This window comes from Carassius gibelio, chromosome A15 (assembly GCF_023724105.1).
Source record: "Carassius gibelio isolate Cgi1373 ecotype wild population from Czech Republic chromosome A15, carGib1.2-hapl.c, whole genome shotgun sequence".
Classification (NCBI taxonomy): domain Eukaryota; kingdom Metazoa; phylum Chordata; class Actinopteri; order Cypriniformes; family Cyprinidae; genus Carassius; species Carassius gibelio.
Genome location: NC_068385.1, coordinates 2,048,914 through 2,065,277, shown reverse-complemented (window position 1 = coordinate 2,065,277; position 16,364 = coordinate 2,048,914). Strand labels below are relative to the sequence as shown.

Below are 16,364 nucleotides of genomic sequence, written 5' to 3'. Positions count from 1 at the left end.
GGATAAGCGTCATGATGTCCCATTGTACTGGTGCAATAATTACTTTGAAAGGGAGTATGGACTCTGGTTCGGATGGAATCTGTTCGTCTTCGTGAATACGGGATAGCGCATCTGCCTTGGTGTTCTTGGAGCCTGGACGGTAGGTAACTGAGAAGTCGAATCGAGAGAAGAACAGTGACCATCTGGCCTGCCGTGGATTGAGGCGCTTGGCTGAGCGCAAATACTCAAGGTTTTTATGATCGGTTAGTACGGTGAAAGGAAGGTTGGCCCCCTCCAGCCAGTGTCTCCACTCCTCGAAGGCCGCTTTCATAGCGAGAAGTTCACGGTCTCCCACGTCGTAGTTACGTTCAGCAGCATTGAGTTTGCGGGAGTAAAAGGCACATGGGTGGAGTTTACCGGTAGAACCCTGGCGTTGGGAGAGAATAGCCCCGATACCAGTGTTGGAGGCATCCACCTCGACGAGAAACTGGAGATATGGGTCAGGATGATGGAGTATGGGAGCGGTCACAAACCTTCTCTTTAGTTCCTGGAAAGCTTGACAAGCAGCTTCAGCCCAGTGTAGCCGATGGGCTCCTTTCTTGACCAGAGACGTGAGGGGACTAACCACAGAGCTGAAGTTCCTGATGAAACGGCGATAGAAATTAGCAAACCCCAGAAAGCGTTGAAGCTCCTTTAGTGTACTTGGTACTGACCACTTGAGAACGGCATTGACTTTACTCTTATCCATGGCGACCCCCTCTGGGCTGATGACGTACCCCAGGAAGGTGGTGGAGGTGGTATGAAATTCACACTTCTCCGCCTTAGCGTAGAGTTGATGTTCAATGAGTCTTTGCAGCACAGCTCTCACATGTTGGACATGTTCCTCCAGGGTGTCTGAATAGATTAGGATATCGTCAATGTATATGATAACAGTTCTATTTAGCATGTCTCTGAAGATGTCATTGACAAAGGATTGGAAAACCGAAGGACTATTGACCAGTCCAAACGGCATCACCCGGTATTCGTAGTGCCCATTGGTGGTTGAGAAAGCTGTCTTCCACTCGTCCCCCTCCCTAATGCGGATGAGGTTGTATGCGCAGCGCAGATCCAATTTGGTGTAGTACTGTGCAGTACGTAACTGTTCTAAAGCAGAGGGCACCAGTGGTAGAGGATAGCGAAACTTTACTGTTATTTCGTTGAGTCCACGATAATCGATGCAAGGGCGCAGACCTCCATCCCTCTTGCGGACAAAGAAGAAGCCAGCTGAAGCAGGAGAGGTGGATGGACGTATGAACCCCTTCTCCAGCTCCTCCTTGATGTACTTGGCCATAGCTTCTGACTCGGGTAATGATAACGGGAATATTCGACCCCGGGGTGGTGATGAACCTGGAATGAGATCAATGGCACAATCATAGCTGCGATGTGGTGGTAATGTGTTTGCCTGTACCTTGCTGAAGGCGGTGACGAGATCGTGATACTCCTTGGGCAGATTGGGAATGCTGGTGGTCTCCGAGTCTAATGTGACAACTTGTACCGTCATGGGAGAGATGGTCGAGAGGCATGATTTCTGACACTGGGTGCTCCATCTAAGAATTTGTCCTTCTCTCCACGACACCTGAGGATCATGCAGTCTGAGCCAGGGCAATCCCAAAATAACAGGGGTGTTAGATACAGGGAGCACGTAGAACTGAATGGTTTCTTGGTGTAGCAGGCCGGTTAACATTTGGAGATCTTGGGTGCGGTGAGTGATCAACCCAGACCCCAAAGGGCGCCCATCTATTGTGGCTACAGACAGAGAATTAGTGCATGAAATTAAAGAGATGTTATTCCCTCTGGCAAATTCCTCAGAGATAAAATTCCCAGCTGCTCCTGAATCAAGTAAAGCAGTGGTGGCTATTTGAACCCTGTCGGTCTTGATTATCAGAGGGACTGACACACAGTTAAAAGGTAAACTCACCGACTTCGGAGTGTAAGAAGAGCGGCGATTGGGACAAGTGATTCGTAGATGTCCCGGAGAGCCACAGTAGAGACAGAGTCGGTTAACCCTGCGGCGGTGACGTTCCTCCTCAGTCAGATGATAGGAGTTTATCTGCATGGGCTCTGTAGTTTCTACGGGTCGCGTTACCGCAGCGGGGAAGAGGCGTGGAGCACTGACACGGCGAGAGCGTTGCAGGTTATCAATGGTTATAGTAAGTGAAATAAGATCACTCAGAGTTCTCCCCTCATCACGGCAAGCGAGTTCGGTTTGCAGTTCGTGATTAAGCCCCTTGCGAAACAATACCTTCAGCGTGTCACTCACCCATGACGTCTGAGCAGCCAAAGTGCGAAAGTTCAAGGCATATTCCGCTGCTGTTAATCCTCCCTGCGATAATTCAAGCAACCGCTCACCCGCTCCTTTCCCCTCTCGGGGGTGATCAAACACCTCACGGAAACGTATCAGAAAGTCAGTGAAAGTGGTGAACGCCGTTCCATCCTCGCGCCATACCGCCGTTATCCATTCTAAAGCTCTTCCTGTTAATAATGAACACACGAAGGCGATCCTACCAGCATCAGTGGTGTAAAGGGTGGGTTGTTGTTCAACGAACAGCGAGCACTGTAGTAAGAAGCCCTTACACTTGGTAGAGTCCCCGTCAAATTTCTCCGGGTAAGCCAGTCGAGGATTAACGTGAGTTGGCGTTCCTGCCATGTGGGAAGCGGTGACCGCTGCAGGTGGGGTTGACATCACGGCAGGGCTGTGGAGGTTTTGAACAGCCTTTACCAGTTCCTCCGTGACGGAAGTGAGACGATTCAATTGATGTTGATTAGCAGCGATCTGATTTGCCTGGGCTGCCATGGTAGCACACAGATGATCGTAAGCCGCTGGATTCGGTTGTGGCGAAGTCTTCTGTAACGACTCATCAGACAGGGAATCCATTTAGCAGGCTTTATTGAAAGACTCGAGGTCGTACAGGCGGGGATCAGGACCAGCAAACACAACAGTAGAGATAATCAGAATCGTCGTCAAGCACAAGCAGAGGTTCAGGGGAAACAGGCAAGATTCAGAGTCCAATAAACAATCCAAGGTCAAGAGGCGGGCAGCAAGGGTTCAAGAGACGGTAAGCAAAACAGTACTGGTAACAGGAAATCAAACACGGGAAATAACGCTTGGAAATGTCAGCCGGAGCAAAACAAGACTTCGCGTTTGGCTGATGGAGTTGTGCAGCTTATATCTCCGTGCTAATGAGCTGCACCTGTAGGTGATCAGAGTGGAGGTGCGGGGATGATGGGTAGTGTAGTGCGAATCAGTATAGGTGAGTGTGAGAGTCAGTATTCCGGAGATGGAGCCCTCTGCTGGCCAGTAGAGGGAATCACGGGGTTCGTCTCCGTGACAACTATAATGTTCATGTTGAAAAATTTGGGATGCACTAGGCTTCCTGTTTCAGCCGCATATATAAAAATACAAAAATGGTGTGCACATCCCAAACATCCAATTAGGACACAGGTGCAAGACAACTAAATGATATAGACAAATAAAGAAGTGAAGTCTGAACACTGAAAACTACTGCTCCAGAGGAATTTAATTAAGCAACGTTTCGACCTTCAGGTCTTCCTCAGCCGCATATATGCCCATTTAAAATGAACGCACTTTAGTACAATGCAAATACATTAAAGGACTAGAGATATGATGACTAGTTGCCAATAAGTATTGTTATAGTGCAAAAAGTCAAACTTCAGAGGCTTGTCATCAATAACTTTTAATGGAATGTTTATGTACATCCATGATTAGCTGCAGGAATCTGCGAGGGCAATGGACAAGAACATTGGTGCAGGCTTAGTAACAATTACACTTGTATGGTGGTCTATTTACAGTAAACATTATAGTGCTGTCAAAATGAATGATTAATCCAAGTGATTGATCAAAAACTAAAACTGAAAAAGAAATCATAATCCTGATACTTTCTTGATTGATAGCTTCTTGTATTTGGTACATACGTCTGCTATGTCCAGTGTTCGGGGGGTAACGAGTTACAAAGTTGGTATAGCCTACTTATCACAACATTGTCAATCGCATCGTCAATCGATAACGCTTATTTTTTAAAACATCTCGCTACCGAACTACCTACAGTAGCTTAATTTGTGGAGGACGAAGAAAAAGCACTCATTAACTTTTAAATAGGGTCCAGTGCCTTTTCAATACTTTTAAAATGGTACCGGCTCCTAAACGGTGCCTGAACCGATACTTTAAAAAAAAGAAACACAAAAAAACTATGGATAACTTTAAAGAACATTACAAATATTTAAAATAAATCCATAGCTTGTTGTGCAAGTTGTGCTTCCCTTAATCTAAGGCTAATAAATGTATTTCACAATCTGGGTCATTATTTAATACAAAAGCACACATAATGTTTCTACTGTATCTCTGTCACTCACTCTGATATAAAAGTTAACATGAGTGCTGTCTGTCACTGTTTTAAATCAGTTCTGTGAATTACTGTATGGTCATTCTTTATAAAGTAGCAACAATGTCGTTTTTAAAATACAGTACTGTGCAAAAGTCTTATGGAAAAATTAGTATTTCTCCCCAAAAAGGGTTTTAAGCCAGTTATTTATATCTTTTGCTGTAGTGTGTCAGTAGGAAATATCAGTTGGTCATTAATTTTAGTAATAATCTAGTGCGATTCTGAATGCACAAGCAGTCTGACAACGGGAAAATTAATGTTTGGAAATGTAAACTGATATTTTATACTGACATACTACAGCAAAATATATAAATAACTGTCCGAACACCATTCTTTTAAGTGAAAATACTAAAGTGTCTAAGACTTTTGCACAGTAGTGTATGTATAAAGTACGTATGATTAAATTAAGTATATTTTAGTAAGTGTAATTAAAGTATGTGTTCGTTCATATGTGTTAAGGGCTAGATTTTCGCTGGAGGAAACGGCTGTGGTGTGATGAGCGAAAACTTTACAGATGAGAAACCGACTGCTACCTCGTGACTTTTTGTAAACTGTATTTATGACAAAGAACTGCACAGATATGGATATTCTAACAATCTATCGATAAACACATACCTTGTGTCCTCTGTTTGTTTAAGTGCGCATGCGCTGCTCCGTTCGCGGTCTGCGCCTCTGCGGATTGAAGAGCGCGCTCAAAGACGGGAGGAGACCGGTCTGACGCTGGTTTCATGTGAAATTTAAGCGGACTGACTCTGAGGCGATCGGATACCGGTTCCATACCCAACCCTACTTTTAAGAAATATATATTTTGATAAACGAACCCAAAACTGTCTATGTCCTGGCTGGACTGTGATGTGATTTGTGTCACGTGCAGGTGCGATGGATCGCGTAAAGACCAATAGGGTGTCGGAATGGTATATGTTTATACTTCTCATCCAACCACAATCAAATTCACTACATCCGGATGGCGCGATTTATCTGGATAGGTTTTTTTTTTTTTTTTTTAATGATGACAAGCCGGAATGAAAACAAGCCGAAATGAAATAGCAGTAACGAAGCTATTTTTAAAATGTAAGGAGTAGAAAGTACAGATACTTGCCTGAAAATGTAAGGAGTAGAAGTAAAAAGTCTGCTGAAAAATAATCACTCAAGTAAAGTATAGATACCCCAAATTTCTACTTAAGTACAGTAACGAAGTATTTGTACTTCGTTACTTGACACCTCTGGCCTGCGGTTCCAACCCACGATCGTGACCCTTTTTCGTTGGGACTGCATTATCCTTATAAACGATGTGCAAATCCGGCGTCAAACTGGGCCTTGTTTGTAAAACAAGCATCTTCGAAATGCAGGGAACAAACACAAACACTTGCACAACTCTGTTGATGCTCTGTAAAAATAAACTCCATCCACTGGTCCCTTAATGCTGTTTGTTTTTTTTGGTAATCTGTGCAGGGTTGTCTTGCCCTGGCAACCAAAAACACACTTCTTTTGTGACAATTCAGTCTCTCGCTCTGATCAGTGAATGTCTCTTCTCTGCTCCACGGGAGTGCGCGCTCTTCCGGGATTAGTGCCCTTAGGACCCATATAAAAAAATTTCCAAAACTTGTGACAAACCGGAAGAGGTATATTTGGAACAAAAACACTCCTTCAAACATACAACTTAATTTTTGAAACTTTGTCCATGTTTAGCATGGGAATCCAACTCTTTAACAGTGTAAAAAACTCAGTATGCATGAAATAGCATTTCACCCCCCCTTTAATAAATATCAAACATTCAATTCAATTGTGCATTATAGCTGACACCTACGTGAACAATTACAGTTGTTTTTATGACTGTAAGTCATTCTCCTCAAATGCTACTGACGTTAGAAGTGTATACCAATATCGCATGTAACTTTAGAGACGGTCCCTAAATTTGAGACTCTCGAACATCCAACGTCAAGCCAACTTCATTTTTTCATAGTTTTCTCTTCTCTGCGCTGGACTAGTGATGTCCTTTACCCAGGCATAGATGTCCATCCATCAATTATGAACATTCAGCCGCAAACATGAGGTACTAGCGGTCGCGAGCGCGGATGGGAGAATGGTGCAGGTTTTTTTTTTCTTCTTCTTCTTTTCTTGAGCAACTGGGATGGTGCCCCCTCTGGGATTTGGTGGCCTACGCAGACTGCGTATTCTGCGTATAGGGAGCGGCAGTACTGCTGTCATCTCTCCCGCAAGTCGCGACCGTGCATGCTGTGTTGTGATGGTAAATGGCACATTGCACTGCGTGCAGCCGCAGACCAATCGGTGTTAACGATGTCATACCACCGCATCCGCGAGACCTTTTCTTTTTATAGCATACACACACCGTCCCGATTGGCCTGCACACACTGCTTAAAACATTTAATTATTAAGAAATGATAAATATAATTAAATATCGATACTTTGCAGAAAATACCGATACCAAAATAGAAGCTTCTGAGTATCGATATATCGATACTGCAGCATCGATGTGCAGATCCCTATTACACACGTTATTCAGAGACGCAGCGTCTCGTTCTTTCGAGGAACAGGGGTTACATAAGTAACTTTACACGTTTCTTTTTAATGGTGGCCATTCAAAGATTAGTTTAAATTTTATAAATATAAGTATTGCTTAATGCTGATGGCAAACAAAAAAGTATCATGCTTGCCTTTCTATTACTAATAATATAAAAGCAATTTTTATAATACTTTTTTGTATACATTAATTAATTCCAGGCGCTGCCTTTCTCATCGCCATGAAAATAAAAGTCCCTCCCTAAACACATCGTCCAAGCAGAAAAATGTATCGTCCGATGCTGATATTTGAAAAATGTAAAATATTGGCCTAGGTGATATATCAGTCGACCACTTGCTGAGTGCATAGGGCCCAGAGGCTTAGAGGCATGTGTCCATTTGTGGATCTAATGTGCTAGTTGTGGTTTTTCTTATAACTGAGTAAAAAAAAGAAGAAAGAAGGAAAGTTGAGTTTAAAAATTGCCTATTTATGCTATAGGGTCCTAGCTGAACAGCACTGCTTGAATATTGTTAATCATGAATCATGATTTTTGTAGTTTTGCTGTTGTTATTCTTATAGTCTCTCCCAGAATCTGACCCAGCTTAGTGTCATTGTGTTGTTTGCAACATATTCCCTTATTCATTTATAGATTTATCTTATGAAACTGATACTTTGAAGTGCTACATTTAAAGAGATCAACCCTAAATAAATGAGATCATAACAAAAAATTAAGAAATCAAGATTTACAGGATTACCTTGAGCATCAATAAATGTATATATTAGTTCATGTTTAGATTGTATTCTTTATTATATAGCAAATGCAGAAATAACAATAAGTTGAGACATCACAACAGAGAGACAATTAAAAGATAATTGTCAGCAGATTTCAAACATACCCATGTGAAAATTTTTTATTTTATTTAACCCATATTTTAGAAAAATCTCTTCTACCAGGGAGTCCTGGCCAAAATGGCAGCATACAAAATTTCACACATAAAATATTACAAGACAAACATTAGAGGAAAACAAAACAAAAACAAAAAAATCCTGTCACAAAAAATGTCCAGCATTCAAGATTAATGAAATATATAAATGTTAAGTAAAGCAGGAACATGATTCTTTCAAATGTGACATCAAAAGGTTTCTAAAAATATTTAACGATGGCAGCATGTTTAGCTTCAAAATACTCTGCATTTCATTCCATAGTCTGGGCGCATTACAAGAAAAGGCAGTTTTACCAAACTCGGTGTATGATCGAGGCACAGTTAAAAGTAATTTAAATTAAAATGGATCCTTGGTTTGCATTATTTGAATTATATGAACATGATATGAACAAACATGACAGTTAACAGCATTTGAGTGGAATAAACTTTAGGGTAACATGAAATATGTCAGCATAATACTGACTGCTCACAATTTATTTATTTTTTTTATCAAATATTTTGCACAGTTTTCTGTCAATTTTGTTGTTTTATCTTCAGGTCAGTGATTAAGAACAAGCACTTAAAATCAAATGGATTCAAACATAACTAAATAAACTGCATATCACTGCTGTTATGTACATTTATGTCTCAAATGCCCGTTCATGTTAGTAGTGTAGCAGAGTGAATATAACTATTTTCTGCTCATACACTTTTATTTTCCACATAATGAATCTAAAATATTTATGAAAAAATATATTTAATTTAATGGCTAATGATGGAAGAACACACAACCATTACAGTCATTTAGAAATATTTCTAATTGGCACAATTCTTTTTTTAAGCACTTTTCGAATTAAGACTCTGATTTCAGCTGTGTTTAAAACATAAATAATGGGATTTAACATTGGTGGAAGAGTAAATGAAAGAGATGTGCTGATGACTCTGGCATTTGGAGTGAGAGAAGTAATTGATGAAGCAATAAAAATGCATATTACAGGAAGAAAGAATATTCCGACCAAAATAAGGTGAGAAACACAGGTCTTCAGTGCTTTTAAACGTGCTTCCCAAGTTGTAATTTTACTTAAGGCAAAAAAAATGCCCATATATGACAGGACTATAATGCATAATGGTGCTACAAGGAACAAAGCAGCAATGAGGTTTGTTATAAATATATTAATGCTATTGTCATTGCATGCCAACCTCAATACTGGTCCATAGTCACAATAATAACTCTGTACCACATTAGTTTTGCAGAATGAAAGTCTGGTCATCAAAGATGCTGCCAGGGCCACCAGAGAAGTGTTGAATGCCCATACTACTAAAAACACTAAAGACATTACAGTATTATTTAGTAGGGCATGATATCTTAATGGCAGGCAAATTGCAATGAAACGATCAAATGCCAGAACAACAAGAGTGACACTTTGCACAGTAATAAAGAAGTTCACAAAAAACATGTTTGCAAGACAAGCATTGTAAGAGATGAACTGTGAGTCAGAAAAAAAAGTCTTCATCATGTTAGGAATCACTGCATTAGTTTCACCAATATCAGCCAAGGCCAAATTAAACACACCGATGTACTTTGGACTGTGCAGGCTTCGTTCAAGAGCAATAATGAGAAGCACTATAGAGTTCCCAATCACAGCAATAAAATATGTGATAAATAAAAAAATATAGTAATAACTGCTATAAGGTATACCTGAAAGTCCAATGATGAAAAAGTATTCAGGACGAACAATGGACATATTCTGGACAAAACTTGCATTTAAAGTACTCATGGCAGCTTTGTGTTTGATGTTTTTTTTTAAAACAAAATCAGAAAACAGAAATACCATGAAGACAAAATTGTCATCTTACTCTTCTAACAACTATTTTCAAATGCTGAAATGATACCTTTATGTAAAGTCCCTGCATAATATTTAAATCACAAACCTGCATATATTAAGTTTTAGAGCCAGAGCATACAATGACTGTGAACGTCTGAACTCTTGTGAGCTACTTTTAATATTTCTCTCCTCTGAAAATGCTCATTCTTACTCTCTTATGTTGTGAAAATCATTGAGCATTTGCATAATTGAATCCAAATATATCTTCATCTCTTGAGAGCCTTTAGACAACACATGATGTAATACTATACTATGCTTAGACCTACATTTTCTCCGCAAAATTCACTGAAGCATTTCTACATCAAACATGAAGCTAAATGATCAGTGGATTGAAGATCACTGTGAGTCTATTAATAATTAGATTTTTGCATTTTCGCAAACACTTGCGTTATAATCAGTGACACAGTTCCTGTTGCATGCATGCTTTCTTAAGTAGTCAAGATCGATAGTGTGGGTATTTGAACAGGCCAACTCCATTCATGCAGTTGATTTGCATGGCAGACATGGTGATCCAGATTTTTTGCTTGTTCATTTGTTTTTTAATATTCAACAGGCAAAGTTCTTATGTATCTAAATGCAAATATGTTCATTATTGTTTGAATAAAACACTTCTGGGGGAAAAAATCTGAATATTTATTTTTTTTACCATATTTTGATTATTTTAACAAAAGCAACAATAGTATAATAATTCTAATAATAACAACAATAATATATATATATATATATATATATATATATATATATATATATATATATATATACGACACTGGAAGACTGGCTCGAGCACTCCACGCACCTGGAATCGAGTCAGAGCACCAACGCATGCCAAATCACCGCCATCACCCCCGTGTCCCCGCACTTTCAAATAAAATCCATCCTCTGGGGCTTTGCACTTGAGTTTGCTCTCGTGTGTTCCTTTCAGCCTGCCACACTTGTGGAGAATGCGGGCATAACTGTGGAAGGAGTACGAACCTGCGATCTCCTAGCAACTCACACTCCTCTTTTTTTTTTAATTGTGTTTCTCTGCCAGGCAGCTGCTGCTCCCAAAGCCTCCAGTATGGACAAAATCCTCCAACGGCTAATGGAGGTCAGCATCCGCCAGCAACAAATCACAGAACACTTGGCCGCTCGAGTGGACCAGACCGAGCGTGAGCTCAGTGAGCAGCGTGCCACACCGGCTCGACGCTTTCCGCTGCCCGACTCGCGAGTGAAAGTGTCCCAATTACTGCCCAAGATGACGGCTGACAATGATGTATAGGCCTTTCTCCAAATGCTCGAGAACACAGCCACCTAGGAGGGCTGGGAGAGCGATGACTGGGCGCGGTTGGTCGCCCCTCTCCCCACCAGCGGAGCTCAGTGGGCTTTCTTCACCCTGCTGACAGAAGTGGCAAATAATTACAGTGAGCTGAAAAGAGACATCCTGTCCCGGTTGGGGCTCTCCTCTGTTTGAGCTGCCCAGCACTTCCACGAATGGGAATACAAACTCCGCCTCCCAGAGCCCAGGCGGCTGAACTGTCCCGCCTCGCGCAGCATTGGCTGCTCGATGGAGAGCCCACAGCTGCCCAAGTTGTGGAGCGCGTCGTCGTCAACCAATTACTCCAAGCCCTCCGACGGACTCACCATCAAGCTTTGAATACGGAACCCCACCACCATAACCAAGCTTGTCGAGGCGGTGGAACTGGCGGATGCTGCCCAACAGCGGGACACTGGGGAGCAGTCGAGGCCATTTCACCGGTGGGTGGTCCAGGAGCGGCGCGCGCTGGAGGGCACCCTGCAACCAGTAGCTAGGCCGGCGGCTCCCTCCCCAAAGGAGAGAGGGGCGATGAAGGCCGGCGGCTCCCTCCCCAGCAGACCCTGCATCCCCTACACAGACGTGGCTGGCGGGCTGTATCGTACACCGCAACCCGCCCCAGGGGGCGCCAGAGGCAGAGATGAGAGTTAACGGCCATCCAGTCAAAGCCCTCCTAGACTCTGGCAGTGCGGTTAGCTTAGTGCAATCTTGCATCCTCACGCCACCCGGAGAAACCAAAGCTACCTGCCCCCTCACCTGCGTGCATGGAGACACACACCATGTCCCAACCCGGTGAGTGATGATCTCCACCTTCCTGGGCGCCTGGCCCCTTGAAGTGGGCATGTTGAAGGATCTGCCAGTCCCCCTCCTTCTTGGCCAAGACTGGCCGGGGTTCGACCGCCTCCTGGCCGCCGCCGTACAGCCTGCCACCACGAATGGGATAATGCATCATAATAAAGATCTAAGCCTCAAACATCGACGAAAGATCGCTGTTTTTCAATGGAAAGCTTATAAAGACTGTATTTGCTGCATTTGTGTAAGCAGTACACATACAAACATGAACAATGGAAACGCCGTACATACCGGATCCGTCATAATAACAAGTCATAAACACATCCACAGCTTTAAATCCCAGTTTAGTTAGAAAGGTAAGGGTCCACTGAGTCCAACAAAACAATAACATTGTAATATGGATCATAATTCCTTTGTTTACATTTCAGTTCTTCAGAGACAGAACTGTTTGTGTCCGTTATGGAATAACTCACGGTCGGAAACTGCATCTTGGTAGTAAAAAACCGCATTGTTTTGCAGTGTACAGTGTCACAAACAGAATGAGACGATCCACTGGAAAAAAGAATGAATGAAAGATAGGCGAAAGATAGTATATTTGAATTTTGGCACTCCCTCCTGAGGGTTCGTGACTCACTCTGAATCACCTGTCAGCTGATGGAAGCGGAACTTATTGCGATCGCCTTTTTCTTTGTTTGTTTTATTTTTTTTAAAGTTTTTATATATGCGAGAGTGTTTTTTTGTTGTTGTTGTTGAATGTGAATGTATCTGCATGATTACCATCTGTTTGAGTGCAAATCAGCCCAAATCAGCTCGCTATTTCTTTGTGATCACGGCTATCAAAGTCTATATGAATAGAGAGAGTGGATTACTTACTTTTATGGCACATTTGTGTCATTACCATTTGTATAAGTGGCCATCAGCACATCAGCATTTATTTGCATCGTAATTCATTGTAAATGCTGCATTTCTAGCAATATCAGGATTTTCTGTAATTGGCAAACAAAGTTCTTCAAAAGAAGTTTTTTATTTTTCTTATTATTCTTATTTTTCTTACTCAAATTATTCTTATTGTATTTTTCTAGTGCTCAAATAAATAGCTTATATGATGTCTAAGTTTCTGTCTAGTGTTTAGTGTTTTGTCTAGTATTTTGTAATTAAAAAAAACTATGAAGTGGTATGTTTACTGTCTAAATAGTTTGTAGAAGCCTTCAGTACTATTGGGAAATATTTTTTCTTAAAAGCCTGCTTAAAAGCCAGCCTTTTCTTAAGCCTGCTGATTCCACTGCCCATCATTGAGGTGCCCTTTGAGTCTGCCTCAGCCACGGACTATGCCTCCCGGTACCCTGAAGCAGTGCCCCTCCGTAAAGCTACCGTCAAGACCATTGCCCCGCGAGCTCTTCCTGCTCTTCAGCTGGGTAGGCATCCCTGCGGAAATACTGACCAACCAGGGGACCCCCTTCATGTACCGGCTAATGGCTGACCTGTGTAACCTCCTCAAGGTAGAACAACTGAAAACCTCTGTTTTCCATCCCCAGACTGACGGCATCGTGGAACGATTCAACGGACCCTCAAGCAAATGCTACGGCGGATCTTTGCCAAAGACAAGCGCGACTGGGATCTAATGCCCCCTTACGTGTTGTTCGGCATTTGGGAGGTTCCTCAGGCGTCCACGGGCTTCACCCCCTTTGAGTTGCTGTTCAGGTGCTAGCCTCGAGGGCTGTTGGATATCGCAAGGGAAGCGTGGGAACAACAACCTGCGGCCCACCGCTCCGTAATTGAACACATGAGGGTGATGAGGGAAAGGATCGACCGGGTCATGCCATTAGTTATGGAACACCTCGCCAGGGCACAACAAGCGCAGCAACGGCAGTACAACCGGGCTGCCCAGCCCTAAAAATTCCAGTCTGGAGACCGGGTAATGATCCTTGTCCCCAACTTCGCCTGCAAGTACCTGGCCAGCTGGCAGGGCCAGTACACCATCACTGAAAAAATCGGGCCCATCACGTACCCGGGTGGTGGACACCAGACCAACTCTACCACATCAACCTGCTCAAGAAGTGGATAGGGACAAGAGACCAACTAGCGGCCCTCGCCACCAGGGACCCGGTGGCGAGTAATGACCCGTCATGGTGGATGTCAAATCAAAGCTGTTGGCAGCCCAAAAAACGGAGCTGCAGCACCTGGTCGGTCAGTTCCCAGATGTGTTTTTGTTGGTCCCCGGGTGGACCCACGTTTTCTAAAATGAAATCCACACACCAGCCACAGTCATCAGCAAGCAACGTCCCTACAGAGTCCCAGAGGCTCGTTGGTAGGTTATTGAAGAGGAAATTCAACAAATGCTGAAGTTAAGGGTAGTTGAGCCATCGAACAGCCCTTGGTCCAGCCCTATCGTCATGGTCCCCAAGCCCGATGGCACCCTCCGCTTCTGCAATGACTTCCGCCGCCTGAACGAAGTCTCGGCGTTCGATGGGTACTCTATGCCTCATGTGGATGAACTCCTTGACCACCTAGGAAGGGCCAGCTATATCTCCACCCTGGACCTCACTAAAGGGTACTGACAAGTCCCCCAAGGCAGCCAAGCCCAAAACCGCCTTCAGTACCCCTGGTGGGCACTGGCAGTACCGGACCCTCCCTTTTGGCCTTCACGGTGCTCCAGCCACATTCCAGCGCATGATGGACATCTTGCTGTGGCCTCACCAGGCCTATGCCGCGACATACCTGGACAACGTGGTCACCCACTCTGAGCACTGGGAAGGCCACCTGTACCATCTGCGGAGGGTGCTGATGGAGCTACGAGGGGCTGGGCTCACTGCCAATCCCCGGATGTGTCACTTGGGCCTGACCGAGGCGAAGTAACTGGGCTTCCAAGTCGGAAGGGGCCTCATCCGACCCCAAGAGAAAAAGGTTGAGGAGATACGTCTTGCACTGAAGCCCAGCTCAAATACCCAGGTACGAGCGTTTTTGGGGTTGGCAGGGTACTACCACTGTTTCATCCCTAATTTCTCCTCCTTAGCCGCCCCCCTGACAGACCTGACCAGGAAGGGGAATCCGGAAAAAGTGTGCTGGACACCTGAAGCGGAGGAGGCATTGAGAAAGGTGAAGATGGCCCTCACGTCATAGCCAGTCCTGCGTGCCCCGGACTTCAGCTGCTCCTTCCTGCTGCAGATGGATGCCTCCGACACGGGACTGGGGGCCATCCTGTCCAAAGTTCAGGAAGGTGAGGAGCATCCCATCCTATACATCAGCAGGAAGTTGACCCCGGCCGAAAGGAACAACGCCACCATCGAGAAGGAAGCTCTGGCCATCAAGCGGCAGGCCCAAACGCCAGAGTGACACGGTGGTTCCTCGTGCTCCAGGACTTCCACTTTGAATTGCTTCATCGGGCCGGAGCAGCCAACTCCAACACAGATGGCCTTTCCCAGATCTGGTCAGCTTTTGCAGGTCTGTCAGGGGTCACTCCCCACCCACCCCTTTGTACACCCCTAATAACATCATATTTCTCCGCCAGACCAGTACAATTTTTGGATTCCACATCAACATTGCCCTGGTAATTCAAGCTCATCGAAGCTCATCACGGGCTGATCGCCCGCACCTGCCTCTCATCAGCCGGGCTCCATATAAACAGTGTGCACTCAGGACAAGGGTGAGAAGCCTCTCCACGAGTGAACCCACTGATACTGCTCTCTCAGGAAGCAGCGTGTGACCGGAAGACACTGCCACGAGCACTCCACGGATTCACCCACACCTGCATATATATATTAGATAATTAGATGTGTTCATTACATTATATTGTGAAAAATCCTGGAATGATTTCCTCAAAAAGACAGAAAGATTCTTGATAACTGCACCCACATCACTGAACTGCGTGAAAACTATGTAGCATTATTTTCACTGCTCATTCCAAACTCTTAAAGTGAGCAGTGTTCTTTATATCTTATACACCAGATTACAAGTCTAACTAAGCATGCAACATTTCTCCTCCCCTCTCAGTGAACTAAGTGTGAAAGAACGTTAAGTAGTCCTGAAAGCGAGCAGGGCGATTGTGCGATCTGGTAGGCCTGCCTTGCAATGCCACAGGTGGTGGTAGGGATGTTGCTTGTGGAGTCACTGGATGCATTGCTGGGGGCAGATGGTATGAAAAACCAACTTGTGACCAGAAAGTGTTGTGCTTGTCTTTTCCAGTGTGGCTGCGGATCCCACACCCAGTCCATTGGGAAGATTCTGGGATTATGGGCCTTTTTCTTTTCGTTGAATCTGCCCTATGCTTTGAGCTGTTGTTAGCATACCCTGGCTTTCACCTTTCCACCATGAGAAGTAGGAGGGCAAAGTCTATGCAGGGGTAAATCCAGCTCTTGCCCCAGCATCGGTTTTACTGGCAACACCCCAGTGGTGGCAAACTGAGCTGCTCTGTAGTGTAGAAGAGTCTGAGACAAGGTCCCTGTGGCAGGGGGGGCTTGGTTTAGCGAAGTCTGCAGCGGGAGAGAGGATTGGGAGACGAGCGGTAAGTGAGTGGTTTGGGCAGAAATTATTATC

The 16,364-nt window shown here is 44.0% G+C and overlaps 1 protein-coding gene across 1 annotated transcript; it reads right to left on the bottom strand.

Annotated features, from left to right (window-relative positions):
* Window positions 1-8,662: 8,662 nt before the first annotated feature.
* LOC128029419 (olfactory receptor 1M1-like) lies at window positions 8,663-9,658 on the bottom strand. The gene has a single exon (XM_052617203.1). It carries the CDS (start codon window positions 9,638-9,640, stop codon window positions 8,663-8,665), a length of 978 nt encoding a protein of 325 aa, XP_052473163.1. The 5' UTR covers window positions 9,641-9,658.
* Window positions 9,659-16,364: the final 6,706 nt, after the last annotated feature.